Consider the following 21,758-nt stretch of genomic DNA (forward strand, 5'->3'; position numbering starts at 1 on the left):
ACCCGCCAGCCTCTGAGTACAAAACTTGCCCTTTAGGTTCCTATTAAATCTTTCCCCTCACACCTTAAACCTACAGTATGTCCTCTGGTTTATGATGCCCCTACTCTGGCTAAAAGATGCTGTGCATTTACCCTATCTATTCCCTTCATGATTTTATACATCTCTAAAAGATCACCCCTCAGTCTTCGGCACTCCAAGGAATAAAGTCTTGGCCTGGACTTGTGGTCAGCAAAATTCACCCATTTTTGATGGCATTCTCCGACTAAGGTACATAATGTTGGGCCAAAATTAGGCATTGGTTCCCTTCTTAATAATCAGGATAGAATTTGGAACAGAGACAGCTTTCTTTGAATGGTTTAGACCACCTGCCTAGACTGTAACAGCTGCAGATAAACTTAAGGGTGTGTGTGGCTGCTGGGAGGGGGATGGGCAAAGGTGGTGTCAGTTTAGACCTTGCTTTAGACGTTAGAGATGCAGTATGGAAACAGGCCCTGTGGCCCACTGAGTCCACGCCAACCAGCAATCACCCCATACACTGGCACTATCCTACACACTAGGGACAATTTACAATTTCTAGAAGCCAAGTAAACTACAAACCTGTACGTCTTTGGGGTGTGGGAAGAAACTGGAGCATCCGGAGAAGACCCACGCGGTCACAGGGAGAACATGCAAATTCAGCACAAACAGCACCCGTAGTTAGCACCGAACCTGAGTCTTTGCCGTTGTAAGGCAGCAACCCTAACCGCTGCGCCACTGTGCTGCCCGGAAACCGTGGGCTCCCAATAGTTCTGTGGAGCTTAGACTTCTAAGGAAACATGTAAAACAGTTGTGTGTATCTTGGCTTTATTTGGGACTCTGGTCTGGGTGCATCCAATGGCCCAGAAGCTCGACGCACCTGGAGGGAAACCCACTCAGTCAAAGAGAGGATGTGCAAACTCCACACAGACGATGCCCCAGAGATCAGGAACGAACCTGGGCCTCTGGTGCCGTGAGGCAGCAGCTCTACCAACTGCACCACTGTGCCTCACTTTAAAGCTATGTACTCTAGTTCGTTAGCGTTTCATAAGTTCATAAGCGATAGGAGCAGGATTAGGCCATTCGGCCCATCAAGGCTACTCTGCCATTCAATCACGGCTGATCTATCTTTCCCTCTTAACCCCATTCTTCTGCCTTCTCCCCATAACCCCTGACACCCGTACCAACACAGGGTCGCCATTGTTAAATCTCTGCCCAGCTCGGCCTGTGGACTTCGGGAGCCACGGTCACCAGTAAGAAGTGGCCGATTTGGAAACTCCAAGCCGCTGAGTGTGTTCTTCCTTTCCGACGCCGGAGCTCCGATCATCCCGGAGAGAGGGCTTGAACATCGGGCTGCCGTAGCGGCGACTGCGGAGGGCTCAAAGGCTCCGGCCACGGGTGAAGAAGGAAGATGTCTGAACTTTATTGCCTTCCCTCACTGTGGGAAACGTTGATTCCACTGGGTGGGGATGTTCATGTTAAACTCTATCGTGTATTGTATAATTTGTATTCGTGTGGCTGTATGATAACTCAAATCTCACTGTACCAATTTGTGCATGTGACAATAAATGTAACTTGAACTTAATCAAGAATCTATCTAGGCCTTAAAAATATCCATTGACTTGGCCTCCACAGCCTTCTGTGGCAATGGATTTCATAGATTTCCCACCCTCTGGGCTTGTACTCACTGGAGTTTAGAATGAGGGGGGATTTCATTGAATCTTACCAAATAGTGAAAGGCCTGGATAGTGGATGTGGAGAGGATGTTTCTACTTGTGGAAGAATCTCGGACCAGAGGGCACAGCCTCAGAATAAAAAGACGTATCTTTAGAATGGAGATGAGGAGGAATTTCTTTAGCCAGAGGGTAGTGTAACTGTGGAATTCATTGCCACAGATGGCTGTGGAGGCCGTCATTGGGTATTTTTAAGGTGAAGATTGACAGATTGATCGGAGAGTACCCAGGTGGTCACAGGGAAAGAGTACAAGCGCCCTTAGTCAGGATTGAACCGGGTTCTTTGGTGCTGCAAGGCAGCAACTCTATCGCTGTGCCACCCTGCCTCCCCCGAAAAAATATGTGGAAGCACGGCTTTAATTTTCAATCTGGGAATCATTGCAACGTCTGGAAAAGGACCTTACAGGATTACACAGTGGTCAACTCTGCTTGCAAATCTATCATTGTCAACTTTGGTTTCATCAACATTCTTGCCTTGCGTCTCAGGGTATTTTACTGTGTCAAAGGCAGAACGTAAATGCAAGTTGTTGACATAATGTTGGCAAAAGGCAGCCTCTATGGCCCTGTGAATCGAAGGAGTGAAGTCTTTGAAAGAATAATCTGTAGTACTTCTGAAATCAAATATGACCAAACCCATTGCATGTTGTGGAGCTTACACTGCGGTTAGTGACTCCTTGGTAGAATATTCTAATCTTTGTTCCCATTGTATGGGTAGTAATTGTGGAGGTGTTCTGAGTAAACAACTTCCTGCAGCTGCTTCAATTTGCCACCTGTGACTCACTTCTTGGACAAGGGCACTGCTGGGCTCCGTGGTCCAAAGGGCCCGTTTCCATGCTGTATCACTAAACTAATGATATTTAGTTTAGATTAGAGATACAGCGCGAAAACAGACCCTTCGGCCCACTCAGTCTGCACTGATCAGCGATCCCCGTACATTACTAGGGACAATTTGCTATCTTTACCGAAACCGATTAGCCTACAAACCTGCAAGTCTTTGTAGTGTGGGAGGAAACCGGAGCTCCCCAGAGAAAACCCACATGGGTCAAAGGGAGAACGTACAAACACCGTACAGAAATGCAGCCATTGTCAGAATCAAACCCGGATCCCTGGCGTGGTAAGGCAGCAACTCTGCTGCTACGCCACCATGCCATCCCCCTTTTCCCCCCAGTGTTTCTGAATACAGGGGGGGGGGGGGAGCTGTTTAAAATGCATCGGGAAATGGATTTCTCAGTGGTACACTAACAAGTCGTCTGCACCTTACATTGGCCAGCCTTTCTCCTCATGGTTTTCCATTTTGCCAGATCAATAAATTCCTCTTCAGCAAACATGTAAAGGTAGAGATAATATAGACTGGTTGCATCACGGCCTGGTTCATCAAATGCCCATGCATGAATGAGATTGCAACAAGTGCTGGACACTGCCTGGTCAATCCCATGTACTAACCTCCCCACTATCTACAGGAGGCACTGCCTCAAAAAGGCAGCCAGCATCATCAAAGATCCACACGACCCTGGCCACACTCTCATTTCACTCCTACCATCGAGATGATGAAATGGGAGTCTGAAAACCATGACCACCAAGTTCAAGAATAGCTTCTTCCCAGCAACCATCAGACTCTTGAACACTACACGGCACTAACTTCAACAAAGAACTACTATGGACTGTTTTGGTTGCATGAAGAACATTGGGTTTTTTGCACTAGTATTGTGGTTATTAATTGATTGGATTTTATCTATATCTATTGCATTTACAGGCCCATTATGCTGCAGCAAGAAAGAATTTCATTGTTCCGTTGTCAGTACATATGACAATTAGACATTCTAGGCTCTTGAATTTAACTTAATAGGTAATAAGCACATTTTCTACATCTCAAATGATTTTCACATCTCAACGTTTTTGTTTGTTTTGCAATATTATCACTTCAGTAGCATTTTCAGATTATCTGATAGCTTCACAGCTCATTTATTTTCTGCTTTGTGCAAGTGTTTTTTTGGCAAGGTCCCCTCTTTCAACAGTCTTACAGTGCTGACAATCATTCCATATTTCATCAGCTGCTATTATTTAAAATGAGAAGACAAGTCTTACCTGCCCAAGCATGTCTGGTGCTAGAGGTACGGTGGGCCAGAGGACAGAGTAGATGGCCAAGAAGATTAACCACGACGCAATGCTGCCCCACACGGCCAAGTGACTGAACTAGAGAAAGGAAACAATATTAAATACACAACAGCAGTGCAACACACCATGAGACATGTCATCCCTTGTCATTCCAGAACTCTTTATAACGAATTTTGGCTATATCAGACTTTCTCTTTAAGAACACAGGCTGCTTGTTACCTTGTGTAGGCTATTGACATTGATAATTCATTGACATTGGCAAGGCATTTACACTGACAAGCAAATGCTCTGATCGACACGTAACTCTATAAAACAATGTAACAAACAGCATTTAGTATTTTTTACTTGCAGTAACAAAAATACACTTTTAGCTATTAAACTAAAACAACCTGGCCGCTCAAGGTTGCTCATAACAACAACCTGGCTGCTCAAAACCCGACCTGAGATCTAACTATTCCTTTGGTTTATATTTCATTCGCAAGAAGAAGAAAAGAGCTGTTAAAAATAATGTAGTATTTGAAAACAACTCCTTTCTTCACTGAGTGACTGCTAGGTGGTTGGAGCCAATCCCTTACTCGGTTATAGCGGGCAATCAGCCATCATCCATCTCACTACCCCCACCACTCCGTCCCTCCATGATCCGTTGTAATGAGGGTTTACTATAGATCATCCTTGATCGAATGGCAAAGTAGACTCAATAGGCCAAATGGCTAAATTCTGCCCTTGTCATGGTTTAATAATCAGTAAAGCAAGCAAGCCAAATTTTATATTCAGTATGAAGAAAATTACCAGTCTGAAACGTCGTCTGTCCATTCTCTCCCTAGATACTGCATACCCCGCTGAGTTCCTCCAGCACTTTGAGTTTTGAACAAGATTCCAGCAACTGCAGTTTCTTGTGTCTCAACCTTTATATGGCTGTATCTCAATCAAACAAAGACTTTCCCCAATGCTTTCAAATTATTTAGTTGGAGCATCAAAATCTACTATCTAAGACAGTAACATCCAAAATTGTATTTTATGAATGTTTTGCATTTAGTTGTCAATGTTGAATATTTCATTAATAAAGGCAGACACATAATGTGGAAGTAACTCAGGGGGTTCGGCAGCATCCCAGAAGAACATGGATAGGCGCGTTACAGGTTGGATTAATGATGAATAAATACCATTAATAAAGCTTTTGTGGTCCAAATAATTGCAAAACGATAAAGAAATGGAAGAAATTTTAACTACAATAAGTCAAATCCTCTCCATTTCAATAGTTTAACTGCACTAAAAGTAGTTGAGTGATATTTCCAAAACGAGCATTCTATAAAGATTTTAAATATGTATATTAATTTTGCCTACCGACGTCCATGCAGTTGTCTCGATGCCGGCTTTCAAACACACAGTCACGACAACATACTGCAGAGAGTGACGGAAATGTGTCAAGATAACATTACCACAGATTATCATGATACAATTTATTGCATATTAACAGGACATAAGCATTTAATACATTCCAAAACCAAATGGACTGCATGTTGCAATTTGATTCCATCACATCCATCGGCGGCTTCACTGAGAGATGATTGCATTTTCTTTTGTATAATATGACGAGTTTAAGATAAAAGGAATGTCTGGCTCAGCTTTGTATAATTCGGCATTCGAGTTGTCTACTTGCAGTATTGTGGGATATGCTCATTGAGATAGTTTTGGAATAGTATAGTTTTGGAATAGTATAGTTTTAGAACCGTATAATTTTAGAATAGTATAATTTTAGTATAGGATAGTTTTAGAATAGTATAGTCTAGCAAACTCCACACAGACAGCACGCGAGGTCAGGACGGCATGGTGGCGCATCTGCCTCAAAGTGCCAGAGACCCGGGTTTGATACTGACCTTAGCTGTTGTCTGTGTGGAGTTTGCACGTTCTCCCTGTGACCGCGTGGGTTTCCTCCAGGTGCTCCAGTTTCCTCCCACATCCCAAAGGCGCGTGGGTTTGTGAGTTTATTGCCTTCTTCAAATTGCCCCAAGTGTGTAATCAGTGGTTGAGAAAGTGCTCTTGGACTTGTGAATTGTATTTATGTATAGTATCATCGGATTTAATTGGATAACACACAAACAAAAATACAAAGCTCTGTGCACTTGACAATGATAAACCTACAATAACCATTAGTAATATTATGCAATTGCCTCATAAAACCACACCCAACCTTCACCAGCATGAATATGAGCAGAGAAACTGCAGAGCCACGTCCATGCTCTGATTCAGCAGCATCTAAAATTCTCAGGCAGATATCTTTTCTCCTCCAGATGTGAAAGGATTAGTTTTGGATCAACATGATTTTCTGCTTTCATTTTCAAAGAAGTGCCATTCTTTATGGAACTCAGTTGGCCAGCTGAGGAATACCCCAAATGTGAAAGATTACTTGCTCCAAGATTTAAGTGGAGATACTGCATTGTAACAACTATTATATGTGAAAGATGCCAACCTTATAGTCAGGCATTGTCATGAGGGGCATAGATGCAGTAAATGGTTACAAGCTTTTTACTAGGGGAAGGGAGTCTAAGACTAGGGGGGAAACGAGAGAGGGGAATGAGAACCCATGGGGCAAGTATTTAGACATAGGGTTGGTGGGTGTTTGAAATGACGGCGCACAGGCCAGAACAACTTGGTTGGCATCGACAGGTTGGGCCAAAGGACCAGTTTCTGTGCTGCATGACCCCAACTCAAGGCGAGATAGACAGGGCAACTTTCCAGACGGGAAACTGGGTTTGAGTCCCGACCCGAAACGTCTCTGTCCTCCAGAGAGGCTGCCTGACCCAATAAGTTACTCCAGCACTTTGTGTTCTGGCAACCTTAGTTTACTTTACTTTAGAGATAAAGCAGAAACAGGCCCTTTGGCCCACTGAGTCTGCGCTGGCCAATGATCACCCATAAACTAGTTCTATTATACACACTAGAGACTATTTACAGAAGCCAATTAACCTATAAACCTGCACGTCTTTGGAATGTGGGAGGAAACCAGAGGACCCAGTCACAGGGAGAACGTACAAACTCATATAGACAGCACCCATAGTCAGGATCGAACCCAGGTCTCTGGCACTGTAAGAGAGAAACTCTACCGCTGCGCCAACGTGCCGCTCACTTTCAAGATGATTAAAGAGTAAAATGCATTGTGTAGACTGAATGTTTATGATATGATTTTCAGAAATCTAATTGGATCCATGTACACATTAACATTTTTGCTGTTGAGCATGTCACAACTTCATGTGAGATGTGCTTCAGCTGCAGGTACTGCCAACACAAACAAGACAAATATATAATCGAACACAACAGGCTATATTGTTAGCTTTAGCACTGTGCTTCAGGATACGACAGAGATTGCTGAACTTACTGTGTAGACAATGTTCCCAAGAACTAAATAGTCCATAGCATAACCATTCATAAAACCTGTATCTGGAAGAATAAAAAGATACAAATATGATTACATGCAGAAATGACTGTTGTGGATTCTGCACTGATAAGCGCTATGCTGTCACCATCATGTATCACAAGGGCATGTGAATACGGTATTCCCAATTTTGAAACTTGCAAATTAATATAATGTAAATAAAGCAATCTTTACCTGGAAATAATGACAGCTTACAAATTGCATAATTTCTCTCAAATGCATTATTTTTGTACCTGGTGTTGCAAATAGGGTCATTCAGCTAAGTATTTGCATGAAATATGGTGGATATTCAACAAAAGTGCCTGGTTATAATATTCCTATCATAGGGTTGCTTCCCAAGTACAGTGCTGGAATGCAGACACAGGGAAAAGGACTGACACAAGGAGTAACTCAGCGGGTCCGGCAGCATCTCTGGAGAAAAAGGATGGGTGACGTATCGAGTTGGGACTCTTCTTCAGACGGAAGGTTCTTTAGATAAGGAAGAAGACTCCTGTGATCAGTAAGGCTGTCAAAGGTTATGGGAAGAAGGCAGGAAATTGGGTTTGAGAGAGAAAAATAGATCAGCCATGATCGAATGCGGAGCAAACTCAGTTGGGTCGAACGGCCTAATTCTGCTTCCATGTGTTATGGCATGAGAGGACTTGGTTAGGATTTACCATTGCCACTGGATGGTCAAGTTTAGGGAAAAAAATACATAGTTGTCAGAAATTATGTCAGAAAGAAAAGGCTTAAAACGGAAAATGGAAAAGTAAAGTGTAAATGAGTGAGGGAATAAAAGAATCCCAACCCAAATCATTGCCTCTCCATGTTCTCCAGAGATGCTGCCTGATGGGCTGACTTACCTCAGCACTTTCTATCTCTTTTACAGTGCTGGAGCTTACCTTAACATCACCACCATTCTCATTTACACCAACTATTTGTTAGGGCGGCACAGTGGCACAACGGTTGAGTTACTGCCTTACAGCACTTGTTGCGCCAGAGACCCGGGTTCAACCCCAACTATGGGTGCTGTGTGTATGGAGTTTGTACGTTCTCCTCGTGACCATGTGGGTTTTCTCCGAGATGTTCGGTTTCCTCCCACACTCCAATGAAGTACATGTTTGTAGGTTAATTGGCTTGGTATAAATGTAAATTGTCCGTAGCGCCTGTAGGATGTGCAGGGATCGCTGATCGGTGCGGAGGTGGTGGGCCAAAGGGCCTGTTTCTGAGCTGCATCTCTAAACTAAACTAAACTAAAGTCTACAATATTTGGAGATAGACACAAAATGCTGGGGCAACTTAGCAGGTCAGGCAGCATCTCTGGAGCAAAGGAATAGGCGATGTTTTCTATTCGTCACCTATCCATGTTCTCCAGAGATGCTGCCTGGCCCGCTGAGTTACTCTAGCATTTTGTGTCTATCTTTGGTCATCAGCAGTTCCTTTCTGTATAATATTTGGCCATTTTGTTCAGGAGAGAAAAAACTACTAAATGCCACAATTTATTTATTTTTCATCTTTTAATTTATTTTTACCATTGTACTCGGACACAAAAGTGCTGGGGTAATCCGCATGCGTTTGGGATGTGGGAGGAAACCGGGGCACCGGGAAAAAACCTACTTAGTCACAGGGGGAACATAGTCAGGATCGAACCTGGGTCTCTGCCACTGTAATGTAGCAGCTCTACCGCTGCGCCACTGTGCCACCCATACACTGGGAATCGAGACCTTCTAAGCTCATTTCATTTACAGTACACCATTTAAATATAGAAACTTTCCAGCATTTCAGTCTGTTTTGAATTTAGAGATACAGCATGGAAACAGGCTCTTCAGCCCACTGAGTCCATGCCGACCAGCGATCCCCACACATTAACACTATCCTACACCCACTAGGGACAATTTTTACATTTCCCAAGCCAATTAACCTACAAACCTGTATGCCTTTGGAGTGTGGGAGGAAACCGAAGATCTCGGAGAAAACCCACTCATGTCACGGGAAGAACGTACAAACACCGTACAGACAGCACCCGTAATCGTGATCGAACCCGGTCTCCGGCGCTGCAAGCGCTGTAAGGCAGCAACTATAACGCAGCGCCACTGTGTCGTCTTTTATTTGTCCAAAGAATAAATAAGGGTTCTCCAAGGGTTCTCTGTACCATCCAATCCCCTCTGTATTTCTGTTCTTAATAGAACCTGTTGACAATCAAAAGTATCTACAGACAATCTAAACAAGGGTGGCAAGACATAGGTAAAGAGACCGCGGGATGTGGAAAGGATGTTTCCAGTAGTGGGAGAGTCGAGAACCAGAGGGCACAGCCTCAGAATAAAAGGACGTAATTTCAAATTGAAGATGAGGAGGAATTTGTGGAATTATTTTCCACAGACAGCTGTGCAGGCCAAGACATTAGGTATTTTAAGGCGCATATTGACAGGAATAGGAAGGGTGTCAAAGGTTACGGGGCGAAGGCGGTGGAATGGGCTTGAGAGGGAAAAATGGATCAGCTGTGATTGGATGGTGGAGTAGACTCGGTGAGCTGAATGGCCTAACTCTGCTCCTATGTCTTATGGTCTTATAGAAGCCAAGCTCATTCCCAGCAGCAACAGCAGGTACTATCACAACGTTTAAGAAACATTTAGATAGGCACATGGATAGGATAGGTTTAGAGGGATATGGGCCAAATGCAGGCAGGTGGGACTAGTGTAGATGGGGCATATTGGTCAGCCAGGGCAAGTTGGGCCGAAGGGCCTGTTCCCACGCCACACATTTAGAAATGTTCCAAGTTAAAACTAATATATTTCCATATTTTATTTTGAAGGGAAAAAAACCTTGTATATCTTCAGAGTTGCTGTCTTTTTATGTGCTTTTAAATCATTCTATATTTTAAAAATGGAGTGCATGTAAATGACATTTTACTTTGCAACAGATCCTAAAGACTAATAATGAAGAATTGACTACCTTGTTCTAGTGCCTTCAATGGAATCCAGAAGAGAATGACGGAATGAATCAAAGCATTTATACAGTGACCCCAGAAAACCTACGAGAAAACACATTTCCAGTAAAGGGTTACTCCACCATTGCCTCTAGACATGCATATAGAAACATAAAATGACTATGACCAGACGCTAAACTGCATTTCGTTGTACCTATACTTGTATCTGTGCAATGATAATAAAGTTGAATTGAATTGAATAAATCTACTGCTCTTGTTTACAACCAATGTCTCAACTAGTGGAAGCATTTCAAAATAACTGAAGAAGGGCCCCCGACCTGAAACGTCACCTATTCATGTTCTCCGGAGATGTTGCCTGATACACTGAGTTACTCCAGCACTTTGTTCCTATCTTTGGTAGAAACAAGCATCTGCAATTCTGTATTTCTCTAAAATGACGACACCTTTTCAAAAACACTTTTGCACACAGTAGTTTGGAAAAAACTCAGTTGGTAAGGCGTCTGGAAGGCCAGTAAGTAGGACTGCCGTTTCCAGCTTTGATCACAGTCTGAGGGCACCAGGGCATGAATCCATCTTCAAACCAGTGTCTTTCCAGGGTTAGCTTCAATTTGTGTTGAAGGAATGTTGTTTTTTTGACAAGTCCTCTGTCTTTTATATCTTCCCACTACCACTACGCAACCTCCCAGTTGCCAGACATTTGAACTTCCTTTCCCATACTGACCTTTCTGCCCTGTGCCTCCTCCATTGTCACAGTGAGGTGCAGTGCAAATTGGAGGAACAGCACCTCAGATTTTGCTTGGGTAGCTTGCAACCCTGCAGTATGAGCATTGATTTCTCTAATTTCAAGTAACTCTTGCAGTCCCTCTCCCCCCCCAACCTCTCGCCCTCCCTCTCCCCCTCTCCCCCCCCCCCCCCCCCCCCCCCCCCCCCCGTTGTCCTGCTAGGTTTACTGTTCATATCCCCTCGTTATCTCCTCCACAGCCAACAATGGACCATTGTGGGCTCATTGGTCATCCATGCCGGCTCTGATCTGTTCTGTACCTTTTCATAACTCTAGTTTCTCTCTGACCTGACTTTCTGAAGATGGGTCTCGACCCGAAACGTCACCTATTCGTTTTCTCCAGAGATGCTACCTGACCCGCTGAGTTACTTCAGCAAATTGTGTCCATCTTCAGTGTAAACCAGCATCTGCAATTCCATCCTACACCACTTTATTTAGTTTCCTTCTGTGAAATGGCAAGTCATTTCAGGATACTTGGAGATACTGTATATATTTTAAAGGACTTTCGGAAACCCAGAGCAGTGTTTCGATTTTTGATCTTTATTAGGCTGGAATGGGCAAAACATTTTGAATATCAATAGACAATAGGTGCAGGAGTAGGCCATTCGGCCCTTCGAGCCAGCACCGCCATTCAATGTGATCATGGCTGATCATCCCCAATCAGTACCCTGTTCCTGCCTTCTCCCCATATCGCCTGACTCCGCAATTTTTAAGAGCCCTATCTAGCTCTCTCTTGAAAGCATCCAGAGAACCTGAGGCAGAGAATTCCACAGACTTACCACGTCTCCGTTCTAAATGGCTTACTCACTATTCTTATCCTCATCACTGCAGTTCATTCCAGCATACTTCCCTACACTATTCTGTTCATGAAAGCCACCACCTATCCCCCTTTCACAGTGGTACAGCTGGTAGACTTGCTGCCTCACAGCGCCAGAGACACAAGATCGATCCAGACCCTAAATGTGTCTGCGTGGAGTTTGCATGTTCTCCCTGTGACCCTGATCTGAAACGCCTTGAAAGACAAGATGCTGCCTGACCTGCTGAGCTACTCCACTCTTTGTGTTTATTTCAGACAATATGCTGAAGTTGGCCACATGCAACTTGTCAATGAGAATGAATTTCAATGGTACAGGGTATTATTGTCACATGTACTTAGAAGCTATAAAAGTTTAGACTATAGACTTTAGAGATACAGCATGGAAACAGGCCCTTCGGCCCACCAAGTCCATGCCCACCAGCAATTACTCGGCACACTAGCACCGTCCTACACACAAGGGACAATTTATAATTTTACTGAAGCCAATTAATCTACAAACCTGTACGTCTTTGGAGTTAGGGAGGAAAAAGGAACACCCAAAGAAAACCCACGTGGTCACAGGGAGAATGTGTACATCCATACAGAGAGCTCCCGCCGTCAGGATCGAACCTTGGTCTCTGGCTCTGTAAGGCAGAAACTCTACTACTGCGACACTATGCAGCCCCAAATTCTTTGCATATAATTCAGTTAAATCTTACTAAACATACACACCCAAGTACCAGTGTAAGAATAGTAGTTTACACTGAGTCAAGGTTACACAAGGTTCAAACGTCTTAATAATATAGTTTATCTTGGCCTTAAAGGCCGTTTGTCCTGGCAGCAGCACTGTGGGTCGGAGTTGTCTGTAACACCTACCTTTGTGTTGAAGCAGTCTGCGTTCTGGGTAATCTTATAAAGTTGTGGGAATCGCAGCATGTTCTCTTGACTACAGGTCCTTTCAAAGATGCCCATTGTGAATGGGGGTAAGGCAGTGAAGATCTGGAGAGAGATCATTGAAAAAAATTAAGAAAAAAGATCCTCAATGGGGTTCTGTGACTATTACTATTACGCCATATACACTGCAGTTTAGTTTAGAGATACAATGTGGAAACACGCCGACCAGTGATCACTCGTACACTGGTCTAACCTGCACATGAGCCAATTAACCTACAAACCCGCACGTCACCTGGAGAAAACCCATGCGGTCACAGGGAGAACATACAAACTGCTAACAAACAGAGCCCGCAGATAGGATTTACTTGCGGAGTACCTTTAGCAAGGAGATAAGGAGGAATTTCTTTAGTCAGAGGGCGGTGAATCTGTGGAATTCATTGCCACAGAAGGTCAAGTCAATGGATATTTTTAAGGCAGAGATTGATAGATTCTTGATTCTTCAAGATTAAATGCCAAGTCATAAGAAGGGTCCCGAAATGTCACCTATCCGTTTTCTCCAGAGATGCTGCCGGACCCACTGAGTTACTCCAGCACTTTGTGTCTATCAAGCACCCCTATACCTTTTTTTTAAAACCATGATATGATATAAGAAAGGGGAGGATGGCTTTTGTTCTTAATCCTCTGTGCAATAATCTACAATGTCCAATGTCCACAATGGGATGGAGGTGAATCAAACAGTACCCCAGTTTATGGAAGGACCGTTCAGAAGCCTGATAATGGAGGGGAAGAAGTTCAGGGTGGTGCAGCGGTAGAGGGGGGGGGGGAGGGGGGGGGGGGGTTTGATCCCGATTATAGGTGTTGTCTGTACGGAGTTTGTACATTCTCCCTGTGACCATGTAGATTTCCTCCCACATCCCAAAGATGTGCAGGTTTGTAGGTTAATTGGCTTTTGTAAATTGTCCCTAGTGTGTAGGATAGAGCAAGTGTACTGGTGATAATTGGTCAGCATGGACTCAGTGGGCCGAAGGGGCCGTTTCTATGCACTATCCCTAAACTAAACAATCAGTTCAAACTCAAGTACAATAGTTTAGTTTAGTTTAGTTTATTATCACATGTACCGAGGTTTTGTTGCGTGCTAACCACACAGTGGAAAGACTCCACATGATTAGACCGAGCTGTCCACATTGTACAGATACATGATAAAGGGAACAGTAAAGGGGAAGGTACAGAGTGCAGAACATAGTTGTTCAGCATTGTATCGCATCCGTTCCATAGACAAAGTTTCTTATCTGCAATGGGGTAGAGGTGAATCAGACTGTACCAATGCTAATGGAAGGACGGTTCAGAGGCCTGATAATGGAGGGGAGGAAGCCGAGTCTGGTGGTGCGCGCTTTCAAACTTTTGTACCTTCTTCCGGTTGGGAGCAATGAGGATATACTTACCACATTATAGAGGCTGATACACCAGCGTTCAAAGAGAATCTGTCCAGAAAATCCATTGACAAACGCAAACCAAAGCTGTACCAGAGAAAAAGTCAAGTTTATTCATCCAAATTCATCCATGAAGTGTTAAACTTTCGTCATTGGTAAGATAACAGATGCTTGGGAAACGGGAGATCGGGGGTGGCACGGTGCGAAAGGGAGAGTTGCTGCCTTACAGTGCCAGAGACCCGGGTTCGATCCTGACTACGGGTGCTGTCTATACAGAGTTTGTACGTTGTCCCTGTGACCGTATGGGTTTTCCCCAGGTGCTCCAGTTTCCTCCCACACTCCTAGTGTGTAGGGAGTGGATGAGCAAGAGGAATAAGATAGAACCAGTATGAAAGATGTGCAGGTTTGTAGGTTTATTGGCTTTGGTAAATATTGAAAGTTGTAGCTAGTGTGTGGAACAGTGTCAGTGAATAGGGATCACAGGTCGACACAGACTCAGTGGGTCATACAGCTAGTTGATATGGGACAGTGACCATTGTAATATGCATTTAGTTTTAGTTTTTACTTTAGTTTTAGAGTTACAGCACAGAATAAGGTCCTTTAGCATCCCAAGTCCGTGCCAACTAGCAATCCCCACACACTAGCAATATCATACACACTAGGGACAATTTACAATCTTGCTGAAGTTAATTAACCTACAAACCTGTACGTCTTTGGAGTATGGGAGGAAACCGGTGCACCCGGAGAAAATCCACACAGTCACGGGGAGAACGTACAAACTCCGTACATACAGCACCTGCAGGCAGGATCGAACCCCGGTCTCTGGCTCTGTAGGGCACCAACTCTACCACTGCGCCACTGTGTATTTTTAAATCATATTGCAGAATACATTATTATATACTTCCTTTTCTCCAGAGATGCTGCCTGACCCGTTGAGTTACTCCAGCATTTTGTGTTCATCTTCTCTAACATGATGCTTTAGTGGGACAGCAAGGAATAGTTGCGATGACAGCAGTGCCCCCTACACTTGAAGATGTTAACTCTGTCATTTTCTGTGGTTCAAATGATCCGTGAATATCCCATGCCACAATTTGAGGAACTCAAAGGAATTTTTTCCAGGGACTTGACTAATACTCCTCCAATTAATAAATTAACAATTGATTCATCACCTGGTTAATGGTTTTTAGTTTAGTTTAAAGGTACAGCATGGAAACAGGCCCTTCGGCCCACCGAGTCCACGCCAAACATCGATTACCCATTCACATTAGTTCTAACCAAGTTCTAACTAGTGCTGGCCGATTATTACCGGTACACCAGCTCTATCCAACACACTAGGGGCAGTTTACAGAGGCCAATTAACCTTCATACCCACACGTCTTTGTGATGTGGGAGGAAACCGTAGGAAACCCACATATTCACAGGGAGAACGTGCAAATTCCACACAGACAGCACCCAAGGTCAGGATTGAACTGGGGTCTCTGGAGCTGTGAGGCAACATCATCATCGCCTTTCATCAGCCACTTTGGACACAAGATAAATGTCATTCTGGTCAGGATCTTTAGTTGTAAATCATGAACTCCAGCAATGGCAAGGTACAAGAAGTCCCTGTTTCATAGGAATTTTAAGCTTTACATTCTAATGCATTCACTTCAATGGGGCCAAGTAATTTGAACTGTTTTTATATACACTGGAAAGAGTCAAGATGATCAGTACAATCTCACCATAAATCTATAAATCATAAGCAACATATTTGACAGCTTGGGAAAAATCTAGCCAGCAGCTCTCTCCTCTTGATCGATGCTGGTATTTCCATGCTTGACAGCAGACATCAGTTATGTGGATGGTAGCTATTACTCTGCTGTATGTCACAAGATAGACTTGTCAAACAGGCACACGTTACCTCTGAACAACAAGTTACCACAGCAGCCTCTACGAGGAAGAGAAACAAAAAGAACAGGCAACACCATTCAGTTCATCAGGGCGGCACAATGGTAGAGATGCAGCCTTACAGCGCCAGAGACCCGGGTTCAATCCTGACTACGGGTGCTATCTGTATGGAGTTTGCACGTTCTCCCTGTGACTGCATGGGCTTTTTCCGGGTGCACCGGTTTCCTCCCACACTCCAAAAGACATGCAAGTTTGTAGGTTAATTGTCTGCTGTAAATTGCCTCTCGAGTGTAAGGAGTGGATGAGAAAGAGGAGATAACATAGAACTAGAGTGAAAGACGCACAGGTTTGTAAGTTAATTGGCTTCTGTAAATTGTCCCTAGTGTGTAGGATAGAACTAGTGAACGGGCTGACCGCTGGTCAGTGCGGACTCAGTGGGCCGAAGGGCCTCTTTCTCCACTGTATCTCCAAATTAAACTAAACTGTGAATTAATAGACAATAGACAATAGGTACAATTGAATCCACGTTCTGTCAAACAACCATCAATGTTGGTAAATAACTGACTATTATAGGTTCGAAGGTACCTAATTGTCATATAAACCCAGATACCTAGTGACATTCTTTGTCTTGCATGCAATTCAGTAAAATCATACTATACAGAGGCTGGAAAGAGTGCAGGGAAGGTTTAGGAGGATGTTGCCAGGACTCGAGGGCCGGAGGTAGAGGGAGAGATTGGGCAGGCGAGGACTTTATTCCTTGGAGCATAGGAAGACAAGGAGTGATCTTATAGAGGTGTGTAAGATCATAAGCCATAGGAGCAGGATTAGGCCATTCGGCCCATCGAATCTTTGGGTATTTTTAACGCAGAGATTGACAGGTTCTTGATTAGTAAGGGTGTCAAATGTTATGGGGAGAAGGCAAGAGAATGTGGTTGAGAGTGTATTGAACAGCATCTGCAGTTTAGTTTAGTTTAGAGACACAGTGCAGAAACAGGCCCTTCAGCCTACCGAGACTGTGCCGACCAGCGATCCCCGCACACAGTGGCACTGGGCCTAAAAATATTGGTTGCCAGGAGACAAAGGGGGCCCACTTCATCAGGGGCCCACTTGATATAGGGGGCCCACTTCATCAGGGGCCCACTTGATATAGGGGGCCCACTTCATCAGGGGCCCACTTGATATAGGGGGCCCACTTCATCAGGGGCCCACTTGCCATCGGGCAAGCTGACACCCTGGCCAGTCCGCCACTGCCCGCACACTTACACTATCCTACACACACTCGGGACAATTTACAATTTTACTGAACCCAACAAACCTGCAAACCTGTATGTTTTACGTGTGTGGGAGGAAACCAGGGAAAACCTATGAAGGTCACGGGGAGAACACACAAAATCCGTACAGACAGGATTGAACCCGGGTCTCTGGTGCTGTAAGGCAGCAAATCTACCGCTGCACCACTGTGCTGCCCCAGTTCCTATCCTGGCACCTACATACTTTTCCTCCCTGCTGCATGGTGCCACAGGAGGATGGCATTGATTCCAATTACCGGTACCTTGAATAGTACCTGCAAACATCAACACTTAAATGAATAATTCTTGTAAAGACCATATACTTAAATCTGCTTGACAAGCAAAAACATGCTTGGGTGAGTAGCTGGAGACTGAACTGCAATCAGCTGAGTTTTTGTATAACATATTTTTCATAGTTTTGAAGTTGCTATGTGTTAAGCATCAAAAGGTAGATCCCGTTGATTGCTGAAGTTTCTCAAAGCGTGTAAATGTTTCCCATGTTTGCTTGCTGCAACACCCAGATTGGAGATTATCTGTTTCTTCAAGTCTGCGCTATTTAACAGCTAGAGGCGTCAGGAACACAGATTCACCACCTGACAAGGAACTGGCTATTATTTTGTTGCCCATTGCAAATATTGTTACCCCAGTCCATTCCCTATTTAGGTTTCCTCTGATGATATCAGGATTATATAATGGCAGAGAGCGTAGCAAGATAAAGGAAGGCTACAGACACTAGATTCACAATTCCAGATTTTTTTTGTGTATTAAATGTTTCTATGCTGTATTCAACAGCTGTCAATATTGGAGACACAGGGAACTGCAGAAGCTGGAATCTTGAGCAAAACACAAAGTCCTGGAGGAACACAGCAGATATTTCTGCATCTGTGGAAGGAATAGACAAATCTCCTGTGCCTGCATGTGATCCATATCCTTCCAATTCAAGTTTTGGGTCAGGATCCTTAGTTTAGTTTAGAGATACAGCGTGGAAACAGGCCCTTCGGCCCAACGAGTCCGCGCTGACCAGGGAACACCCGTACACTAGTTCTATCCTACACACTAGGGACAATTTACAGAAACCAATTAACCTACAAACCTGTACGTCTTTGTAACGTGGGAGAAAACCGGAACACCTAGAGAAACCCCACGCAGTCATAGTGAGAATGTGCAAACTCCGTACAGACAGCACCCATAGTCAGGATCGAACCCAGGTCTTTGGTGCTGTAAGGTTGTAAGCTGTAACCTTGAGCAAAACACAAAGTGCTGAAGGAACTCTGCGAGTCGGGCAGCACCTGTGGAGAGAATGGACTGACAACATTTCGATTTATCTTTCCCTCTCAACCTCATTCTCCTGCCATCTCCCCATAACTCCTCACTCCCTTTCAATCACGAACCTGCCAATTTCCACATTAAGTATCCATTGTCTTGGCCACCACAATGTTCTTGAATGCAATGGGTCTGGAGGAACACGTAGACCAGGTAAAGACAGCAGATTTTTACCAGTTTAAGAGCATTACTAAACCATACGAGTTTTCAGAATAACCTCATGACTTCATGGGCAGTGTTACGAATAACAGATTTCTATTCCAGGTTTATTAATTGGTGAATTTTCACTCTGCTTTCATTCTGGCAGACCAGGCCTCTGGAGTACAGGCCCATCAATATGGGTGGCTCAGTGGCACAGCTGGTAGAGCCACTGCCTCACAGCACCAGCAACCCCGGTTCAATCCCAACCTCGGGTGCTGTCTATGTGTGGAGTTTGCACGTTCTCCCTGTGACCACGTGGGTTTCCTCCAGATTGCTCCCACATCCCAAAGACGTACGGCTTGTAGATTCATTGGCTTCTATTTATTGCCACTCGTGTGTAGGGATTAGATGAGAAAGTGGGATAACACTGAACTGGCGTGAATGGGTGATCGATGGTCGGCGGTGGCCTGAAGGGCCTGTTTCCATGCTGTATCTCTGAATTAAACTAAACTAAACAAAGCTAACATGACAGATAAACCACTTTGCCATTCTGTGTTCAGTGAGACGTGTACATTCTTGGTTAAAATTAAAAGGTATTGAGGGACAAGGATAATATATATAACTGTTGGTATAATCTTCAGTTATCAGAGATCTGATCTAGAAGGCCAAGATCGAAAGCGGTCAATGTTGGAGAAAACAGAAGTGAGGCGTGACGAGCTTGAAACTTGAGTCCCATTTCAATGTGTGAGACGATTGAAAAGTTGCAATAAAACTAGTCTGGATAATTGCAAATGCAATCAAACATAATGTCTCCAAACCGTCTATTCCCAACGCAAATGGGAAGAAATTTCTGCTGCTCCAATTCTGGAACATCATTTGAGGCCCAGCTTGTGTTTCCTAGTCATTATTTAATTTAACCATCCATTTTACATTTAATTACTAACGATGCACAGGTAATACTCCTTACCTCAATTATATAAAGCACCACATTTTTGTAAAAACAGTAAAGGATGCACTTTGTCACTCGGATATAACTCCACGCTCCGTGGACCAACAAAAGCTTCTCCAAATACGAAAACTAGAAGAAGGACAAAGGACTCCGTCAATGTTGTAAACAATTTTTCCGCTACGCAGCACAGCAGTAAATTAAACAAGCAATCAAGGTTGCAAAAAAAAAATACTCAAAAAAGACACAAAGTGCTGGAGCAACGCAGTGGGTCAGGCAGTACCTCTGAAGAACATGGATCGGTGACATAGAACACAGTACAGTGCAGCACAGGAACAGGCCCATCGGCCCACAATGTCTGTGCCGAACATGATGCCAAGTTGTCTGAGGATGGGTTCTGACCCGAAATGTCACCGATTTTTTTTTTGTCCAGAGATGCTGCCTGTCCCGCTGAGTTACTCCAGAATTTTGTGCCTATCTCCGGTATAAACCAGCAACTGCAGTTCCTTCGTACACATTATGCCAAGTTAAACTGATCTCATCTGCCTGAACACGATTCATATTCCTCTATTGCCTGCAGTTCCATGTGCCTATCCAAAAGCCTCTTATATATCACTATCATAACCTGCCTCCAACACCACCCCTGACAGCGCGTTGCAGGCCTGCACCACCCTATGTAAAAAAAACTTGCTCCACACATCTCCATTAAACTTGCCCCCTCTCACATTATACTGTGGTGAACATTTCCACCCCGGGGAAAAAGGGACTGTCATCATTTTTATATACTTCTATCAAGTTCTCCCTCAACCTCTGAAGTTCCAAAGAAAACTATCCAAATCAAAAGACGCCACAGTGGCGCACCGGTATTGCTGCCTTACAGTGCCAGAGACCCGGGTTTGATCCTGACTACTGGTGCTGCCTGTACGAAGTTTGTACGTTCTACCTGTGACCATGTGGGCTTTATCCTGGTGCTCCGATTTCCTCCTACATTCCAAAGACATATAGGTTTGATGGTTAATTTTCTTCTGTAAATTGTAAATTGTCCCTAGTATGTAGGATATTGCTAGTGGAGGGGGTGATCGATGGTTGGCTCAGGCTCGCTGTGCTGAAGGGCCTGTTTCCGAGCTGTATTTCTAAACTAAAATAAACTAAATTATCCAACATTTCCCTGTAGAGTCATTGAGTCATATAGCGTGGAAACAGTCCCGTCAGCCCAACTAGCTCACACCAACCAACATGTCCCAGCTACACTAGTTCCACCTGCCTGCGTTTGGCCCATATCCCTCTAAACCTGTCCTATCCATGCGCCTGTGTGCATGTAAATGTTTTCAACTGTAGCTGAACTTCTAATCTAGGCAGCATTCTGGTAAAACAAAATGGAGTTACATGTGAGGATTACTGAACAAGATAACGAGACAGCATTAAGTGCTACTAACCTGCGCAATGGAGTAATCCGAGGAGTTGGTGGCTTGGAGCCCTTCGTTGCCATTAATCCCCACTCCAACGTGCGCTGTCTGAATCATACCCACATCATTGGCTCCGTCGCCTACTGCTAGGGTGATCGCATTGACATTCTTTTTAACTGTTTGGACGATTTCTGATTTCTGGAGAGGCGAAACCCTGAAAGGAGAAATGAAATGTGAATCACTTTAATATCTTTGGAGTCTGATGGGTCTTTTGCGCAATGCTCAAGCGTGCTAAACGATAAAACAAATTATGTGGCCAGCACCAATTTTCCAGCACTCTTGGTTCCAGAACCTTCCTTGACCCCAGAGTCTGAAAAAGGGTCTCAACCCGAAACGTTACCTATTCTTTTTTTTCCAGAGATTCCGCCAGCCCCACTGAGTTACTCCAGCACTTTGTTACAGCCTTGCCCAATTACCCGTTATGCCAGACCAACGGAGGCCACATAATAATAATTCAACAATACACAACTGACCCACTAAATATATCCCTCCGGTGACTCTAAAGCACAATGGACTGGTAACATTATGAGGTGGAGAAGATTTGGAAGGATGAGGGGGAAATCTCATTGAAACCTATCAAATA

General features: G+C 44.1%; 1 protein-coding gene across 6 annotated transcripts in view; it reads right to left on the bottom strand.

Annotated features, from left to right (window-relative positions):
• Nucleotides 1-21,758, bottom strand: part of atp8a2 (ATPase phospholipid transporting 8A2) — a 279,736-nt gene that overhangs the window by 41,978 nt on the left and 216,000 nt on the right. For all 6 annotated transcript variants that reach the window (XR_004412354.1, XM_033022781.1, XM_033022782.1 and 3 more), the window contains 8 exons: nt 21,146-21,329; nt 19,731-19,841; nt 14,136-14,210; nt 12,676-12,798; nt 10,228-10,306; nt 7,240-7,301; nt 5,208-5,264; nt 3,834-3,941 (listed from right to left, as the gene is read on the bottom strand). Coding sequence is in view for 5 of the 6 variants with exons in the window: in XM_033022781.1 (XP_032878672.1) it covers nt 3,834-3,941; nt 5,208-5,264; nt 7,240-7,301; nt 10,228-10,306; nt 12,676-12,798; nt 14,136-14,210; nt 19,731-19,841; nt 21,146-21,329 (799 nt within the window). In the remaining variant the exon portion in view is untranslated. The remainder of the gene's footprint in view (nt 1-3,833; nt 3,942-5,207; nt 5,265-7,239; nt 7,302-10,227; nt 10,307-12,675; nt 12,799-14,135; nt 14,211-19,730; nt 19,842-21,145; nt 21,330-21,758) is intronic.

This window comes from Amblyraja radiata, chromosome 6 (genome assembly GCF_010909765.2).
Source record: "Amblyraja radiata isolate CabotCenter1 chromosome 6, sAmbRad1.1.pri, whole genome shotgun sequence".
NCBI classification, from domain to species: Eukaryota; Metazoa; Chordata; class Chondrichthyes; order Rajiformes; family Rajidae; genus Amblyraja; species Amblyraja radiata.